An 18,615-nucleotide genomic window follows, 5' to 3' on the forward strand; every position below is an offset into this window, starting at 1 on the left:
GAATTACTGTAGATCATGATTATTATTTTAAAGCTGTATAAATGACTTCCTGTATATTATACAATATACTAGTCACATGAATGATTTAGCTCCTCAACTAGCAAGTAATCCTGATAAATGGCTGTGAGATCTGTTCTGTACATAGTACTTAGGAGATACGTAGGAGATTATGAGAAGCCTTGAGACTGACGTAGGTCTGGTGGAGGAAGCAAAAGCCTGTGCTTGGCCTCTTACTTCTATCGCTTCAGGAAGAGAGTCTGGACCAGTGCCAGTACTGGTTAGTTGGGATTTTTTTTTTTTTTTTTTTACATTCCAGTCATGTGGAAAGACAGGAATTTGACACAGGGATCTTGATTTGGAATGTGTGCTCTGGGTAATGGTGGTTATCAAGGTGCTAAGCATTCATACGAGCAAGTCACGCAACTGAACAGCAGCCTAAAGAGAAGCTTTACTAAACAAGCAGAGATGAAAACAGGAGTTGTACTGCCTGGTGCGTAAACAGAAGTTGAATAAAGGAGACCAGTATGAGCAGATTTCAAAGGAAAAGATTGTCCGTGGGCCAAGTCATCATGTGGTTTTCCTGAAGATCAGACCTATGAATGTACAGTGCTAGGACTTATGGACATTGCTGAACTCATCTAGTAGATTCCTGTGTGAATCATTCAGACCTATAGTGTACCTATACCAAAATTCTATGGCCACTTTTTTTTAACCACTGAGAAACCTCCTAACAAAATAACTGGTTAAATGGGAATTCCAAGAAAACATTAGGGTGCCTTGCACCCCTGATTGGTATCATTATGTTTTCTGGACCAGCAGGTAACTACACTGGACCTCCATGCTCTAGTAAAGTTTCCACCAGCCTGCTAAAGTGACAGTACGATGGGCCTTTGAGTTTGTAAGGCTTTTTTCAAGCTACCATTGTGGCTTCCTTTGATAACAGAACCTCAACACTCTCCTGGGTCTATCGTACCACATGCCACCAGTGCCCGACAGGCCTCTTTGATAAATAATGGGGTTCATCAGGTTCCACTGGGGTTTCTTTCATTTTGACCAAAAGAAAAGCACTGCAGTCAGCACTGGAGGCTGAGTCAGTTTTGGATGGAGTAGAAATTGAGGAATTTAGGAAAGTTTTGACATTTTGAAAATTAGTTTAGCAATTTTGTATTTTAAATTATAAAAATATATGCTACATTCTATCAATCTACACTGAACAAAAATATAAACGCAACACTTTTGGTTTTGATCCCATTTTGCATGATCTGAACTCAAAGATCTAAAACATTTTCTACATAACAAAAGACCCATTACTCTCAAATATTGTTCACAAATCTGTCTAAATCTGTGTTAGTGAGTACTTCTCCTTTTCTGAGATAATCCATCCCACCTCACAGGTGTGGCATTTCAAGGTGCTGATTAGACAGCATGAATATTGCACAAGTGTGCCTTAGACTTCCCACAATAAAAGGCCACTCTGAAATGTGCACAGTTTAGCCTTACTCTGGTATTTAGTGTGGCCACCATTTGCCTCACGCAGTGCAACACATCTCCGTCGCATACAGTGGATCAGGTTGTTGATTATGGCCTGTGGAATGTTGGTCCACTCCTTTTCAATAGCTGTGCGAAGTTGCAGAATATTGGCAGGAACTGGAATACGCTGTCGTATATGCCGATCCAGAGCATCCCAAACATGCTCAATGGGTGACACGTCCGGTGAGTATACAGGCCATGCAAGAACTGGGATGTTTTCATCTTCTAGGAATTGTGTACAGATCCTTGCAGTATGCCATCAATAAAGTGCATCTGTGTTTGTTGTCCATAACATACGTCTGTCCATACCATAACCCCACCGCCACTTTGGGCCCCTCGATCCACAACGTTGACATCAGCAAACCGCTCACCCACACAACGCCTCACATGCTGTCTGCCATCTTCTCTGAACAGTGAAAACCAGGACTCATCCGTGAACAGAACACCTCTCCAATGTACCAGGCGCCATTAAATGTGAGCGTTTGCCCACAAGTCAGTTACGACGACAAACTGCAGTCAGGTCTAGAGCCTGACGAGGACGACTAGCATGCAGATGAGCTTCCCTGAGACGGTTTCTGACAGTTTGTGCAGAAATTCATATGTTATGCAAACCAATTGTTGCTGCAGCTGTCTGGGTGGCTGGTCTCAGACGATCATTGAGGTGAACATGCTGGATGTGGAAGTCCTGGGCTGGTGTGGTTACACGTGGTCTGCGGTTGTGAGGCCGGTTGGATGTACTTCCAAATTCTCTGAAATGCCTTTTGGAGACGGCTTATGGTAGAAAAATTAACATTCATTGCACGGGCAGCAGCTCTGGTAGACATTCCTGCAGTCAGCATGCCAATTGCATACTCCCTCAAACGTTGCAACATCTGTGGCATTGTGCTGTGTGATCAAACTGCACATTTCAGAGTGGCTTTTCATTGTGCGCAGTCTAAAGCACACCTGTGCAATATTTATGCTGTCTAATCAGCACCTTGATATGCCATACCTGTGAGGTGGGATGGATTATCTCAGCAAAGGAGAAGTGCTCACTAACAGAGATTTAGGATGATTTGCTTATATTTTTGTTCAGTGTAGATAGGCCGTTATTTATGAAAATAAACTCTGATAACTAGGATGTTCTGATGTAAACTGCTTATTCCTAATTATTAGAAAGAGGTTATGCAAATGAGCACTTAGCAAGCTCTGCCTCTAACTTCACTAGATGTAAGGTGCTACAAGTCAATCTTCAACCTTTTGAACAGGCCTTAAGACATGACTTGGATAATAATTAGGCCAGAACCTCATCAGCAGACAGCTGTTTCAGGGTAATTGCCCCTCTTTAGTGCAGAGCGTGCTGGTTTAACTGGGTGAGAGGCCTGGGTCAGGATTCGGGGAATACTATACTTCTTTATGAAGAGCACCTTAACGGTGTTGAGAGTCTTATAGGCCAGGCAACGCTTCTCTGGAATTCTGGGAAAAAAGGGATGTAAATGAGCTCTTAACAAGCTCTGCCTCTAATGCCACCAGATGTAAGGCAGCTATCCTATAAGTCAATGTTTGACCTTTTGAACTGGCCTTGAGACATGGTTCTTGATGATGCCATTTGCTAAGGACGCATATATTTTATTCAGACTCCACTTGTATATGGCATGCATTCACTTGTTTATGTATTGAGTTTCCTGTTATTTTCTCGTGTTTAGCTCTCAATTTGTAGCATTGCTTTTATTGGGATGAATTTGTAGCTTTGGGGAATAAACAAGTTTTCAGCTTATTTTTGCTGTCTCAGGCTTTTACTTGTAACACGTCTGACAAGTGTCACATTCAGACCAGTGTGAGCCTCATAAACAGGGAATTTACTACCGAGGCGTACACAAGACAGTGGACCCTTTTAAGCAGTGATGTGTTTCAGGAAATTGTCTATATCACATGAGTGAGCTGAGAGACCACAGACCACGTTTAGAGAGGGGGGGGGGGCTTTTTTCCTGTTTTATATCATGTATTTTTTATGTTATATGATTAAGGGTGCATTTACACGACCAAATTTATGCTCTAAGTCCAATTAGCTTTTTTTGTGGATCGCTTACAGACCCGTTCATTTCTATGGTATGTGAAAAAATGTGTGCTGTCCGCATTTGTTTGAGTCACAAATTAGGGAACGTGTCCCATTCTTGTCCATTTTGCAGACAAGAATAGGCATTTTTTCAATAGGGCCCACAAAAATTGCAGGATGCCAAGAATTGCATTAATATTTTACGGATCCACAATTTGCGGACCACAAAATAGATACGGTTGTGTAAATGCTCCCTAATTCTTTTAAGTCCAGAGTCTATGAAATATGGAACCAGATTTAGGCTACTTTCACACTGGCGTTTCTGGGTCCACTTGTGAGATCCGTTTTACGGCTCCCACAAGTGTCCCAAAACGGATCAGTTCAGTCCCAATGTATTCTGAACGGATAAGGATCCGTTCAGAATGCATCAATTTGGCTGCGTTTGGTCTCTGTTGCGGTTTTTTAGACTGTCACTAAAACGCAGCTTGCCTGACGATGCAGAGCCAAACGGATCCGTCCTGACTTAGGGCTCTTTCACACCTGCGTTATTGTTTTCCGGCATAGAGTTCCGTCGTTGGGGCTCTATGCCGGAAGAATCCTGATCAGGATTATCCTAATGCATTCTGAATGGAGTGAAATCCGTTCAGGATGCATCAGGATGTCTTCAGTTCCGGAACGGAACGTTTTTTGGCCGGAGAAAATACTGCAGCATGCTGCGCTTTTTGCTACGGCCAAAAAAACTGAAGACTTGCCGCAAGGCCGGATCCGGAATGAATGCCCATTGAAAGGCATTGATCCGGATCCGGCCTTAAGCTAAACGTCGTTTCGGCGCATTGCCGGATCCGACGTTTAGCTTTTTTAGAGTGGTTACCGTGGCTGCCGGGACGCTAAAGTCCTGGCAGCCATGGTAAAGTGTAGCGGGGGAGCAGCATACTTACCATCCGTGCGGCTCCCGGGGCGCTCCAGAGTGACGTCAGGGCGCCCCAGGCGCATGGATGACATGATCGCATGGCACGTCATCCATGCGCATGGGGCGCTCTGACGTCATTCTGGAGCGCCCCGGGAGCTGCACGGATGGTAAGTATACCGCTCCCCCGCTCCCTGCTCCTACTATGGCAACCAGGACTTTAATAGCGTCCTGGGTGCCATAGTAACACTGAAAGCATTTTGAAGACGGATCCGTCTTCAAATGCTTTCAGTACACTTGCGTTTTTCCGGATCCGGCGTGTAATTCCGGCAAGTGGAGTACACGCCGGATCCGGACAACGCAAGTGTGAAAGAGGCTTTACAATGTAAGTCAATGGGGACGGATCCATCTTTCACTGACACAATATGGTGCAATTGAAACCGGATTCGTCCCCCATTGACTTTCAATGTAAGTCAAGACGGATCCGTTTTGACTTAGACTTTTTTTTTTTTTTTTATGAATAATGCAAACCGATCCGTTATTAACAGATACAAGCGTTTGCATTATTGGTGCGGATCCGTCTGTGCAGATACAAGACGGATCCGCACCAATGCGAGTGTGAAAGTAGCCTTAGAAGTTTGCTTGCCCTCCTATTAAAATCAGGATGATTTAATGGATTCTGATGATTTTAAATGAATGGTCTAGTGACACAGTCCATATGTATATTTACATTAAGGTCAAAAATAATTTTTACAGCTCCTAACTCATGTGCTGCTGTTGAACAAGCAGGTGTGATGGTACTTTACTGTTGTGAGCACAAATAATACTGAGTGAGCAGCAAACTGTGTGGGTCATATGAGCGTTTAAAACTTTTACATGTTCTGTCCACCAAAAATGGAGTCTGTGACTGCATTCTGTTTGTCTGTTCTTCCGTTCATATGGCATCACTATTATCCTTTTGTTTACCCTTCCTGAAAAATGGACCACACACGGATGACTTCTGTGTGCTGTCCATTTTTTGCGTACCTATTGATGTGAGTCTACCACAGGAACCGGACAAGTAGTGTGATTTTCTTTGCACAGAAGCGTGGTCTTTGTGGAAACTCAGACATGACTTGGCCCATTGACTGTAATGTCTCTGTGTTCAGTCCATGTGCTGGATTGTGTGAATAGGCCCTTAAAGCAGTGTTTCTCAGTATTCCTAAGGGCCCTATTACACGGGCAGATTATTTTTAAGACGCTATCTAGCGGTCGTATGAATGCTCGTTAGCGATCATCTGGCAGTGTAATATTGCAGCCGATTTCCCGATGAATGAGAAAATGCTTGTTTATCGGCATCTTTTAACATGTTAAAAAAATCTGTGTTTGTCTGCGGCAGATCGCACTGTGTAATAGGCGCTCTGCTGCCAGCAAACAATGAGACAGTATAGGGACGAGCGATGCATTAGTGATCACTCGTCCCTATACTGAGGAGGAGATCGCTGCAGGCAATTGACGGGATGTAACACTTCCCTCCTGACAATCTTCTGCTCTATCGGCCCGTGAAATAGGGCCTTAAGGAAAGAATCCGCTACTCAGATTATATCAAAGTACCACCTAGGCTCTTATCTTGCAGTGTACTCTATTAAAATTCTTGTATCAGCACTTTGAGAACCATCCTAGAGCAGGAGTTCTCAAACTTCTACTACTCAGAACTCACTAGTCCATTCATTGCGATGCCAGAGTCTCACCAGTGAGCAATGCTCAGAGTCAAATACCACAGTGCACTTACCATATTACCCCCAGCAATGCCAACCAGATACCACTATGCATCACTGATGGCACACTCTAGCAGCCCAGACAAGACAGTGCAGCACAGCACAAAATACCTTCCCAGACGCAACAAATACTACAATGCAGCAGCATTGTCACCCTTCCCCTCTGACAGCATTTTTTCACCTTTCCTACCTGACAGATGCTGGTCCCCCTGACCACCCCTTCTCTTAATGACAGCTACGTTCTCTCCCTTCCCAGCTCTTCCACACTGGCAGCACCATTAGCAGTATCCCCAAAGCCACCCATCTCCACTGATGCAGTGGCCGGGTGTGGGGTGGCCCCAACGTTATGCTGGGTCCCCTGGACACAGTTGAGGTGTCACCAAGTGTTGCTTCTCCCTGGAAGGGATTTAAGGTGTGGTGCACCCCAATGGGAAATAAGTCCAGAGAGTCAGGGTTTGTAGTAAACCAGTATGCTTTTTTTTACTGAAGGCATTCAGGTGTAAAATAACACAGGCAAGGAATAGGGTTGGCCTCTCCAGTCTCCTCCCTGGCAGAAGAAGGGTTTTATGCTGAGGAACTAGCTGTCCCTCTCTTTAGAATGCTGGAGGCACACAGTCTGTTGCTCAGTAGTCCGGGTGGCTCCTTGGGCCCAGGGCTAGTGACCCATGGTCTGTGGCTAAGCGTCCCCATCTCAGCGTCTTCTTCTGGTCACTCATGCAGGCTGGCATGAGTTTCCCCTCCAAGCACTGGTCCCTAACTGCAGAACACTAGGGGCTTTGACTGCTCACCTTATATACTATTTGTAGCTAGACTGGAACCTTCTAGTGGGAGTGGTGGAGTGGAGAAATTCGGCACAAACAATTACAAAGTTACATCTCCAGTTTGGCATACTGTAGACTTACATTAGAGCTTCAATAATACTCAATGACACAGCAGTTTTTTTCAGACAAAAACAAGTTTCCAGACATAACAGAGCTAAAACCAGACATTCAAAAGGTCAGTCCATCTGGTTTGGGTGGTAAACAAGTCTGGCTTTTTCCCTCCAAAACCTGCTCTTCTTTAAACCCTATGGCAGCAGTGGGAAATTGCCAGCTTCTCATTCAAAGTCCCAAAAGTCTCAGTATTCATTAACCCTTTCCACAGAACCTTGCAAATTAACAACATACATATAAAATGTAGTTAGACTGTATTAAAACGTGTAAGTTAACTCTTTTCAGTGAAAAAAGTAAGAAATGTATAACTTTGCACAGGGGAAACAGGCAAATGTCAAAGTACCCCTGCTCCAGGGCGCTAAACAGAGGTTGAACATGAGCTCTTCTGTAGTTCATTTGTAGTCTTCAGATACCCTCTGAACTACCACCTGGGTGCAGGACCTGTCTCCTCATGTGTCCAACATGTTACCACAGGTCCTTCACCCCACTTATACCGCAAGTTGAGTACCTAGGCTTTGAAGGATGCAAATTGACTTTCTGTTGAATATTTATTTGCTTATTCCATATTCCACAGCACTTTACAGACATTTGCTTGCTGTAGTTCCCTATCAGTGTATTCTTGGAGTGTGGGAGGAAACTCCAGGCAGAACTCATGCAGATGTTGCCTTTGGTCAGATTTGAACCTAGGACCCCAGCGCTGCAAGGCACCAGTGCTAACCACTGAGCCATTGTTCTGACCATACTTTAATTTGAAATTCCCTCAGTTGTCCTCCTATATCTACAGATTAATCCACATTCTAATAGGAGCAATTACATCATATTTTAATAGAGAATTGCTGTTTAAAGTGAACCTGTCAGCATCAAAATTGAATTAATCTGCAGGCAGCATGTTACAGAGCAGGAGGAGCTAAGCAGATTGATATATAGTTGTATGGGAAAGGATTCAGTAAGACCTGTAAATCATTCATTTAAATCCCTGCTCATTCTGGACTCTGAAGTCCAGGAGGTGGTCCTATCAGTGACTGACAGCTATCTCTGTATACACAGTCATAGAGGGAAGGCTGTCACTGATGAGACCTCCTCCTTGATGTCGAAGCATGGAATTAGCACTGATATAAATGGATACATTTTTAGTTTAACTGAATTTTTTCCCACAAAATGTATTTTTTTTTTCAAGCTCCTCCTGCTGGCATCTTTAGACATTCACATTATCGAGAACGAGCGTTCATGGGGACATTCGCCCCAATAATCTGCCGGACAATCAGGCATTGTAAATCCACTTCTAAAGAAAATCAGTACCTGTTCACTCTTGTACAATTGCCACCACTCATGAAAGGTGTAAGAAGAGTTTTGTTTATGTCCTGACAATAGGAGCTCTGACTACACGTCTTCATTTAGAATATTGCAGGATGAATTTATACATATACAGTTTTCATGGAATTAATCCAGAATTGTGGAAATAAAATCTATTTCTTTATGTTCTAGATGAGAATTGGGATGATGGCCAGCTCTATGGATTTGAACCTTGCAATGAAAACTTTGTAACAGGGTGCAACATCATCAATGGAAAATGTGAATGCGACACTATTCGGACCTGTAACAGTCCTTTTGAATTCCCCAACCAGGGGTCATGTCAGGCTGCCCTGAAAAGAATTGAAGGTAAGTCACGAGATAGCACCTTCCAAATACACCTGTCCATTCTCCTCTATTAGGATGGTTTCATCAGATCTTGCACTGTGTGGTCAGTATGATAAAATGCAAGCTCTTGTGGTATAGTGTTGTTGTATTGTCGATGGTCTTTTTAATTGTAAAGCAGAGGTGGACAAATCCCAGGAGCCACATAGTCCTCTTGCTTTAGACATTTGCCATTGGCTCATGATTACTTCTTTTCAGTCCACTAATAAAATAAAATTGGTTCCTAAAGTGTCTTTCTGCCTGGCTGCTAAAGTCTATAGAGCTTTATTGTAGATATTTGTCTCCATTACATTTGGAAAGTTTTTGGCTAAAGGGGCCTGTAACACAATGCTACCTGATCTGTGTGAGATATTGGTACATTCGAAAATGCTTCCATCATGCTTGGATGGGCCTTCTTAGCTGCTAATGTTCCACTTCATGTGAGCATACACTTAGTGGCCAGTATGTTATGACCAAGAAGATGTTACTGAAATCAGATCACAACAGCTGGAGTTGCCTGTGGTTGGAACCAGCCATTAGAGCTGTGTGATTATAGGCAAACAGATAATCTGGTCACATCAGAATGGCCCATGAAAGGTGGTCATAATACAATGGTCACTAAATTCATGTAGTGAGTGGTCATGATGTGTTTAAATCCATGAGGTATCGACGTATACAGTGTTGGTTTATTCTCATGTGCATTAAATGTCATATCTGAAGTTCTGTTCATCTATTGTGATTTTCTGAAGAGCAATTATTATTATTACTCTTATTATCCTTCCATGCCTAATAATGGATAAAAGCCTGTTGAAGCTGTTTCCATGTGTCTCCTGACTTTCAGAAACCCTAAACATACTGTATCTGACCTTTTAAAGGGGTTATCCCATGATTAATGTAAATAATAATGAAAATCAGGCATCATATAGAACATGCCAATCTCTTTCTAACAGACCTAGAACCAGCCCTGTACCTCATGGATCCAGAGATCTCCCCATTCATTATTCCAATTGCTCTGCTAGATTTATTTCAGGCTGAGCGGTCAGGGGGCCTGTCCTTAACACTGTAGCTCTCTCCCTATAACAGCTCGTGGGACAACCCCTTTAATAGGTTCATGAGAAATTTTAGAATGATGCAAGGATGACTTTTGATGAATGTCACTTACCAAGGCTAGTTTTATTTTGTATCTCCTGCTTCGGTCTGTCTGCGTGGTTATTAGGTAGACCCTCTGAACCTAAAAGTATAGTTATTCCTAAAACATGGTATTTTTATGAGGCAAAAGGAGAAAACAATATTATTGCTAAATTTGAAAGTCTTTGTGTTCCTACACCATTAAAAGTAGTTGGCTTGTCAGTGGAGATGATAATCTTTACATTTTTAAAGGGAATATGTCATCAGAAAATTACCTAATGTTTAAGTCATGTTTTATGTTAAACAAATTTTGGTAATGTTTTAAATTTTTCATGTCAATATCTGTACTAAAAAAAGCATGAAATCCTGCAGTTTTCACACTGGCCACAAAGCTTAATAATAGGCGCCACTTCTTGGTCTGTACAGATCATGGTACTGCAGTTATCTGCTTATCCTTATAGGCTGGATTGGAATGACAAATGTCACCTATATACAGTATTGAATTCACCATTCACAATAGGTGATACCACAGCATATCTACTCCCTTAGAAATCAGTGATCTCTCCTCCTGTCCGTTATGTCTAGGCATATGGTGGCTTCTGTAAAGCTGAGGCAAGATGGCCGCCCCCATAATCATGTTCAGAAATAGAATAAATAAATCTGCAATTGAAAAATAAACAGATTTGAAAAAAAGTGTGTGTTTCAGTTTCTGGTTTTAACCAGCAGAAAACAAATTTGATGACACATTACCTTTAAATATGTTTCTGTGATGTCCCAGATTTGTTGGGATTTCATCGGCTGCAGATATCTGAGCCAATTACCATTGTTGTTTCAGTAGTCTAGCGTTGGTTGGGCGCTAGTTTTGGCTAAAATGTATTCAGACACATGTATTGTTAACGTGTGCCAAAAGGAACAGATGTTTGTAGCTTGTTAGACACTGTTCAAAAGCATCTAATAAAGGGGGTGCGACTGTGGAGTTGTCATATGTGTCTGATTTATTACAGGCGTGCCCCAGCTTTTTGGCTCAATCGACTGGTCTAATGTATACCACCCAAGAGATTGCTAAAATGTTTTTTTTTTACTGGGATTTTAATATTGATGACCTATCCAATCAGCTGGTTGAAGAGAAGGCTGCGCTCCATGCGAGCACAGCCTTCTATTCATTGGGATAGGTCATCAATATTAAAATCCTGGAAAATCCCTTTAAGGAAGGAAAAAGAGACCAACACGTGTACCAAATCTATCAGTGTGCGAGTGTATGAAAATACCAGGTACTGATCCCCCTGTGAAGGACATGGGAGGACAGAGATTCTTATTGCATTCACTTACAAGAATCTTTGCATATTGATAATCATTATATTGCCATGTACTGTACCACCAAGAACGGTGTTTCTTAGAAATAAATCATTATTTAGATGACTGATGGCTTAAAGCTCCATCAGACCTGATACTGCAATAAGAATGACAGGTTTGATGTGTCATCCGGGCCTCATTCTTCCCCAGCTAAGACCTCAGTCTCTTTATGACTCACTTTCTACCTGTACTTTTGATTGTTATTGCTGTGTGCTGTCGTAAAAGCCTTGGGAATAGTCTGATATTGTTTTCTTTTTTTTCATTGGGCTTTTCTTCTTTGCCTGCCTTTGGTGGGAACGTGCTGCACACCAATAATAAAGCAATGTCTACCTTAGGGGGATAAGAGGATGGCTCCTTACTATAGGAAAACAGAAGGTCGTCTTACGCTGTTTATTAAATATATTACTATTATTTCAGAAACAATCTCCCTCTAATTTGGAATTTTGTTAGTCCATTTTTGGACACATTTGTCCATTGATTCCGGGTAGTCAAAGAAAAGTGCACACACATAAATAATTCCTGCAATACTACTTTGTGAGCCTATCCTTGGCTTACCTGTGCAGCTGCTTTAAATCCTTATATTACCTTTGGAGCTGAATTCAATTTTGATAAGGAGTTTATGAAATCCACCCTGATCATAATGTATAAAGAGATGACTTGTACATCAGCAGAAACGGTAGGTGCAGATAGATGTAGAGATTCTCCCTAAATTAGGCGCTCTCTGATTAACTCCTTAGTGACCACCCATACGCCTTTTTTACGGGGGTCACTATGGGCCCTTAGGCTGGGCCGCCACTTTTTTACGGCGGCCTAGTCTAAGAGCTGCACGGGTCCCCCGTGCAGTGGAGAGTGGGGACCCGGCTCTCACATGAGAGCTGCAGCCCTGCTCTAAGAGTCTGGACTGGCAGGAGTGCCGATCTGGACCGCTTAACACTTTACATGCCGCGGGCAATGGCGCCTGCCGCATATAAAGTGCTGACAGAGGGAGCGGACTCCCTCTGTCTCCCATTGGCATCCCACGAATGCGATCGTGGGGTGCCGATGTGTGTGAAGGCTGGCGGGTCTGCTGGTCAATGTTAGAATACCATTGCCATTAAAATGCATTTCACTATAAGGATAATGCATTGCATTTTAAAAGCAATCAAAATACTGTCAGTTATAGTCCCCTTGTGGGTGGTCAAAAAAACAAAACAAAAAACACATTTATTAAATAAATAAAATTCCATAAAAAAAAATTATGCTTTTTTTCCCCCCTAGCAATAAAATAGCAATAAACTCCCCCATACGTTTGGTATTGCCGCATCCGTAACAACCCAGACTACATACATATCACAAATTATCCCATACGGTGAACGCCGTAAAAAAAAAAAAAAAAAAACTGAATTGCTCATTTATTCTTAGTTGCCACCGAAAAAAACTAATAATAAGCAATAAATTTACTCCAAAATGATACCAATGAAAAATACAAGTCGTCCCGCAAAAATCAAGCCCTCACACAACTCCATAGAAAAAAAAAAAAAAAAAGTTGTGGGTCTTGGGAAGCGGCAATGCAAAAACATTGTTTAGTTTAAAAGAAAAAGGGGGTTTATTGCAGAAAAGTAGTAAAACGGAACAAAAAAAAACTATATGTATTTGGTATTACTGTAATCGCACTGACCCAGAGAAAAATTAACGCCATAAAATTTATAACTTAAAAACGCAGTGGCAGTATTGCTGTTTTTCCTATCTCCCTCCCAGAAAGAGTTAAAGAAAGTTAATCAGAAATTTATGTGTACCCCAAAATGGCGCCATTAAAAACTACAACTTGTCCCGCAAAAAACAAGCCCTCATAAATCTATTTAGACGGAAAATAAAAAAGTTATAGCTTTGATGATGAAAAAAGGAAGAAAAACACTTGGTCAGTAAGGCCCAAAACAGGCTGGTCACTAAGGGTTAACTCTGTATCAGAATTTTCAACCTGCTAAGAATAATGCTGGCCAAACCTGATGACTGCAGCGGTACCGCGCGACCATCGTCTGTGTCTGGGCCTACTGACCCACCGCTCCTGCTTCCCTATTATTGCAGATGTGAGAGAAGGTGGGGTCAGGCTGATGGATTTCAACATGCCCAATTCTTTGCACTGTTTTGTCTGGTAAACTGTCAGACACCATAGCGGAAACACGACAGACCCTATTCTAGTCAGTGGGGTACAACAGCGCCTTAGTGAAATCTCTTCCTTTACCGTCACAGGGAAATTAAACCTCACTTCCTACAAACGGGACAACTACCCCAATTTCCCTAAATTAACCCTATATGTACCCAAGACTACCAATTTGGCTAATCAGAGTTTGAGACTGTTGGTAGGGAGGATGAATTACAATTAAAAAGACAAAAAATAGTTGTTTTTGATTGATGGGGTTTTCCGCGATTCTGATAATGATTTTGTCCTCAGGATAGATCACTCGTCGGAAGTCCGACACCTGGGACCCCCACTGATTAGCTTTTTGAAAAGGCTGCGGCGCTGCTGCCACGTGGCCTAGGTGCAGCTGTGTCCCTGTGAATAGGTCTAAGCTGCAATACCAAGCACCGCCTCTACATAATGTGCGGCGCTGTGAGGAGCGCTGCCAAGCTGATCAGACTCCCACCAATGTGATGATGACCTAGCCTGAGGAAAGGTCATCAATATGAAAATCTCAAACAGCCCCTTTAAATTTTTATTTAATATATTTGTTTTAAATTGGATGAATCATAAGGGAAAAATAAATGAAAGGTTTCAAAGTATTTGCAGTAAAAGTATTTTCTACCATAAGCTTTTTTTTCTTCTACAAAGTATACACAAATATAGCTCTGGAATTTTATGTAGTTTGCCAATTCTGGGCTGAAAAACATAAATTAAACAAATTATACCTGCTGGATATGAGGTTACGTCATTTGGAAGCAGAAAAGAAACCACTCACGCAGCATGGTGGTAGATTTACACATTCTGCTTAACCTCTCTTGTTAACAGATGAGCAGGCAGCGACATTAAGTGGAGCATATGCAAGGGCTTGACAGCTTCCAGCATAAGTGCTGTATGTCATCTAGCTGTACGTCCTGTGCCATTTTACCATTTATTTTCTGCTTTCACCTCCAAAGTTTAAGGTGGATGCTGTCAGGCTTAAAGGGGTTGGTTCTCTAGGATTTAAGGGCTGTATTAGGCTTAGCGAAAGTCATGAAGAACATCACTAACAAGTGTTCAGAAGAACGCTCGCTGATAATCTCCCAGTGTCCCGTTCACACGACCATTGGTGTCCCATTCTCGTATTGCGGACCGCATTTGCAGATCCGCAATACATGGGCACCGTTCCGTTGTCATTCCGTGTCCGCAAATCCGGAGATGCGAAACGTAAGTACGGAACGGAACACTACGGAAGCACTACGGAGTGCTTTCTGGTGTTTCGTTCCGTGCCTCCGCACCGCAAAAACATAGAACATGCTCAATCTTTTTGCGGAACAGAGGGATCGCGGACCCATTCAAGTGAATGGGTCTGCGATCCCCATGCGCCTGCCCAACGGAAGATGCCCGTGCATTGCGGACCGCAATTTGCGGTTCACAGCAAGGGCTTCACACATTCGTGTGAACCAGCCCTAATACTGCCACCGATTACCTGATGAACGAGCAAACACAGTCTTTAAGCAGGTTAAACAAATCTGATCACTATCTGCTGCCTGTAAATAATGATTCTGTTTCGGGACGAGCGATGGCTTAAGCGATTGTTCCTCCCTATACTGTGGAGGAGATTGCTGCATGTAATAGGAGTTGATTGCTGGGAAGGAACGCTTCCCTCCCCACAATCTTATGTGAAATCTTGCAGTATAATAAAGCCCTTAGTATAAATGACCAGTCCTTAGGATTGGTCATCAGTATTAGATTGTCACCCCGCTGATCAGCTGTTTGTAAGAGCTCCATCCCGCTGTAGTGGGCGGCATCCCCTCTGTAGTGGGCATTACTGCAGCTCTGTTACCATTCCCATGATGGGAGCAGTGCTGCAGTAACCAGCCACGACCATAAGGCCTCTTTCACATGAGCGTGACGGATTAGGTCCAGGTGCGTTCAGTGAAACTCGCTGCATTTTGCAAGCAAGTTCATTCAGTTTTGTCTGCAATTGCGTTCAGTTGTTCATTTGTTCCGTTTTTTTCTTCGCAAGTGCAGTGCGTTTTGATGCGTTTTTCACTAGCATGATAAAAAAAAACTGAAGGTTTACAACATCTTGGCCACCATCAGCGAAAAACGCATTGCATCCGGACTTGCTTCTGGATGCAATGTGTTTTTTACTGGAGCCCCAACGGTCATGGACACTTAAGTCCCAGAGAATCCCTTAAACTGGCCATACACATTAGATAAATATTAAAGGAACCTGCTGATTTTGACAGGACCGGCCGACCATCTACTGTGTAGGGGCGTCTCCCGACTCTCCCCTGAGTGCAGATGTCTTGACCGAGAAGGATCAGGCAGTTCAATTTCAGCTGTCCAATCCTGTTGTCGTCGGGGAGATAGCCATTGCCAGTGGTGTCTGGTAGTGGCTTTCTTCTACTTTCACAACACAGATGAGCGCGCAGGTATATGGGGTGATTGGAAGAAATGTGTTATGTATGGCCAGCCATAGACAGATACAGTGAATTGTGCCAGGTGACAGGGAGATATGACAAGGAGATAAGGACCAAATACACTAGACTCAAGGAGAATTACATTTCCTCATGTTCCTTTGTTTTAGTCTGGTGTTCGGTAGGCTTTATGGGATTGCTAGCAAAATGCAGCTGACAAGTGTGTTTAGTGATAATCTCTGAATGTAATCTCACTCAGAAGACAGTAACATATCAAACAATTCTCGAATTGAATCGACTGCCAGTTGTAATGTCCCACTCTCTCTTTTTATCAGATTAGGTCAGGAGTGTAAGAAAATCCATACTGTCCCAGGAAGCACAATCTTCAGGCTAGGTATCACATCGCCGCCTTCTCTATGAGAAAATTGGAAAATGTCTGCTAGCGGGAACAGGTTGATCGATGGACATTATTTGTTGTGACGGAGGCTGGAGGGGGACATTTGTATCTTGCAGATTGTGTGACATTGGTATTGCTGAGCAAGTCATTTTGATAACAGCAGTGTCCTTATTTTATCCTAGATTAGCAGCCATTTACACCAAGGACAAGACAGATTGCTGTTAGACTTCAAATCTCTTTGATGGTAGGTCCTCTTTCTTCCAGGCTGCTCTTGTCTCGCTTCTCAGTTATTTTATCTGATCGCTGGGAATTAATTTAAATCTTTTATTAGCTACAGTTTGATGAAAGTTGTCATCTTGGGCTAGTTCACATTCCAGCAAAAATACAGGACCCAATGCTGCCGTATGCTGCGCGGAATAAAGGCGGCCATAACTGGAACCCAACAGACTCCATTATAGTCAGTGGGGTGTCTATTGTATCTTGGATCCAATGCTTCCCTTTTTTTCTTTCTCTCTTCCTAGACTTGAAAAGGAATAATGCCGCAGATGTGATCCTAGCCTGAAACTGGCCAGAAAAAAGCTAATTCTGGCCGGGACAGGACTGTTCAAAAAAGTGTAGGTGGCTAAACAGAAAGGAATTTGGCTGTTCCAACCCAAGAAATTTGGCTGTTCCAACCTTAGAATCATTTTCAGCCTTCTTAGTAAAACAGTGTTTCTCAGTTAAAATCCTAAGTACCCCCAAGTGCTCATCTATTGAGGATCTCTCCAATATGCAGTAATTGACAAAAATGATCCCTCTTTGGAAATCCTTAAACTGCGACTTGTGAGAAACACAGGCCCAGATTTACCTTACCACCTTCTTTCCTAATCGGACACCATTCCGAGAGGTATTGGTAACCGAAAAAATGAATCACTTTCATTATTGCCCTCACTGACCTATAAGATATTGGAGCTGCAAAACCTAGAAGTATCAACTAAATTTAGAAACCACTAAAGCTAGTCAAAAGCAGATGTTCTGTGTAATGGCCATACCCAATGATGTTGGCGTGACCATCTAATGTGTATGAGGCCTCCTGACTTTCTCTGATGGGGAGGGTAAGGCATGTTGGATCTTTTTGTTCTCCAGGAGATAAGCCACTGACAGAGGCGTCTGGCCATGATCGACTGCCTTGTTCCTATTAAGAACATATGCAGATTTGGTAAGAGAAGTAGCTTAGTCCCTGTGTTTTGTGGACCACCGGTTTGTGGTCTACAACATGGGCACGGCGGTTGTGTGAATGGGACCTTAAGGTACTGTGCTGCCCTTGTAGACCAAAATAGAAAAATCTAAAATCACAGAAACTTTCTGCACTTACTCCACATGGGGCGCCTCTGACCAGGGTGTTTTTTCACTGCTAGAGCTCTACCTATACTTCTCCATTACTCTGGATTGTCCGAGATATCGTTACTCTGTGGCATTGACTGCAGTTTCTACAACTCCTCAGGTTCACCCAGCCCAAGTTCCAGAACAGTAGTGAATGATTTGTGCTTGGTTTTTCTGGTTAATTGTGTCTGGTATAGTTTCCACCTCTGCAGGGGTGGTTTCTGTTTTAGTTTAACTAGGACAGGCATGCTCAACCTGCGGCCCTCCAGCTGTTGAAAAATTACAACTCCCAGCATGCCCTAACAGCATACAGCTATCAGCCTACAGCAGGGCATTGTGGGAGTTGTAGTTTTACAACAGCTGGAGGGCCGCAGGTTGAGCATGCCTGAACTAGGACAATGGAGTACCTCTTAGCTGTCTCAACAAGCCAAAATGTGTCAGCTTCCATTAAATCCATCTTCTAATTATTTGCAAAATGGGCCAAGGTCCCCAACATCAAATGAAACCTCCAGGCTTGATGCCGCTTCTTACATGTTGTCCTTTTCACAAGCACTGGATGAAAGCAGGAGAACAATGTGCATAAGAATATATACTATATGTGGTAAGTAGACCTTCACTGTAAAGGTCCTATTTGCTCACATTATGATTAACTCCCAATCATTCCCGAATAAGTGGATTTAAATAATTCATGGAGGAAAACAGTCGATAGTTGGCCTTGAATAGTAATGTGATCGCTAGTTCCCAGTAGGAGCAGATTTATGCTAAGTCCTCCTGCTCTTGTAAAGCTGCCCATACACTTGGAGATTTTATACTTTCCAACTAATCGCCTGATATATCTGCTTTGTAATGAGAATTGTCCATATGATTAAAGTGATATAGGTTATACTCGGCATCTGTGGTGCACGTTCACATTACTGGGAAAATCTTCAGTAAACTTTATTAGCCACACATATGCAAAAAATAGTTTTTGGGCATTC

At 42.7% G+C, this 18,615-nt stretch overlaps 1 protein-coding gene across 1 annotated transcript in view; it reads left to right on the top strand.

Moving 5' to 3' along the window:
* The window catches only part of CRIM1 (cysteine rich transmembrane BMP regulator 1), a 703,894-nt gene that overhangs the window by 68,021 nt on the left and 617,258 nt on the right, over positions 1-18,615 (top strand). The window contains exon 2 of the mRNA XM_044289483.1: positions 8,647-8,820. Within this exon, the coding sequence (XP_044145418.1) occupies positions 8,647-8,820 (174 nt within the window). The remainder of the gene's footprint in view (positions 1-8,646; positions 8,821-18,615) is intronic.

Source organism: Bufo gargarizans, chromosome 4, assembly GCF_014858855.1.
Source record: "Bufo gargarizans isolate SCDJY-AF-19 chromosome 4, ASM1485885v1, whole genome shotgun sequence".
Taxonomy (NCBI): domain Eukaryota; kingdom Metazoa; phylum Chordata; class Amphibia; order Anura; family Bufonidae; genus Bufo; species Bufo gargarizans.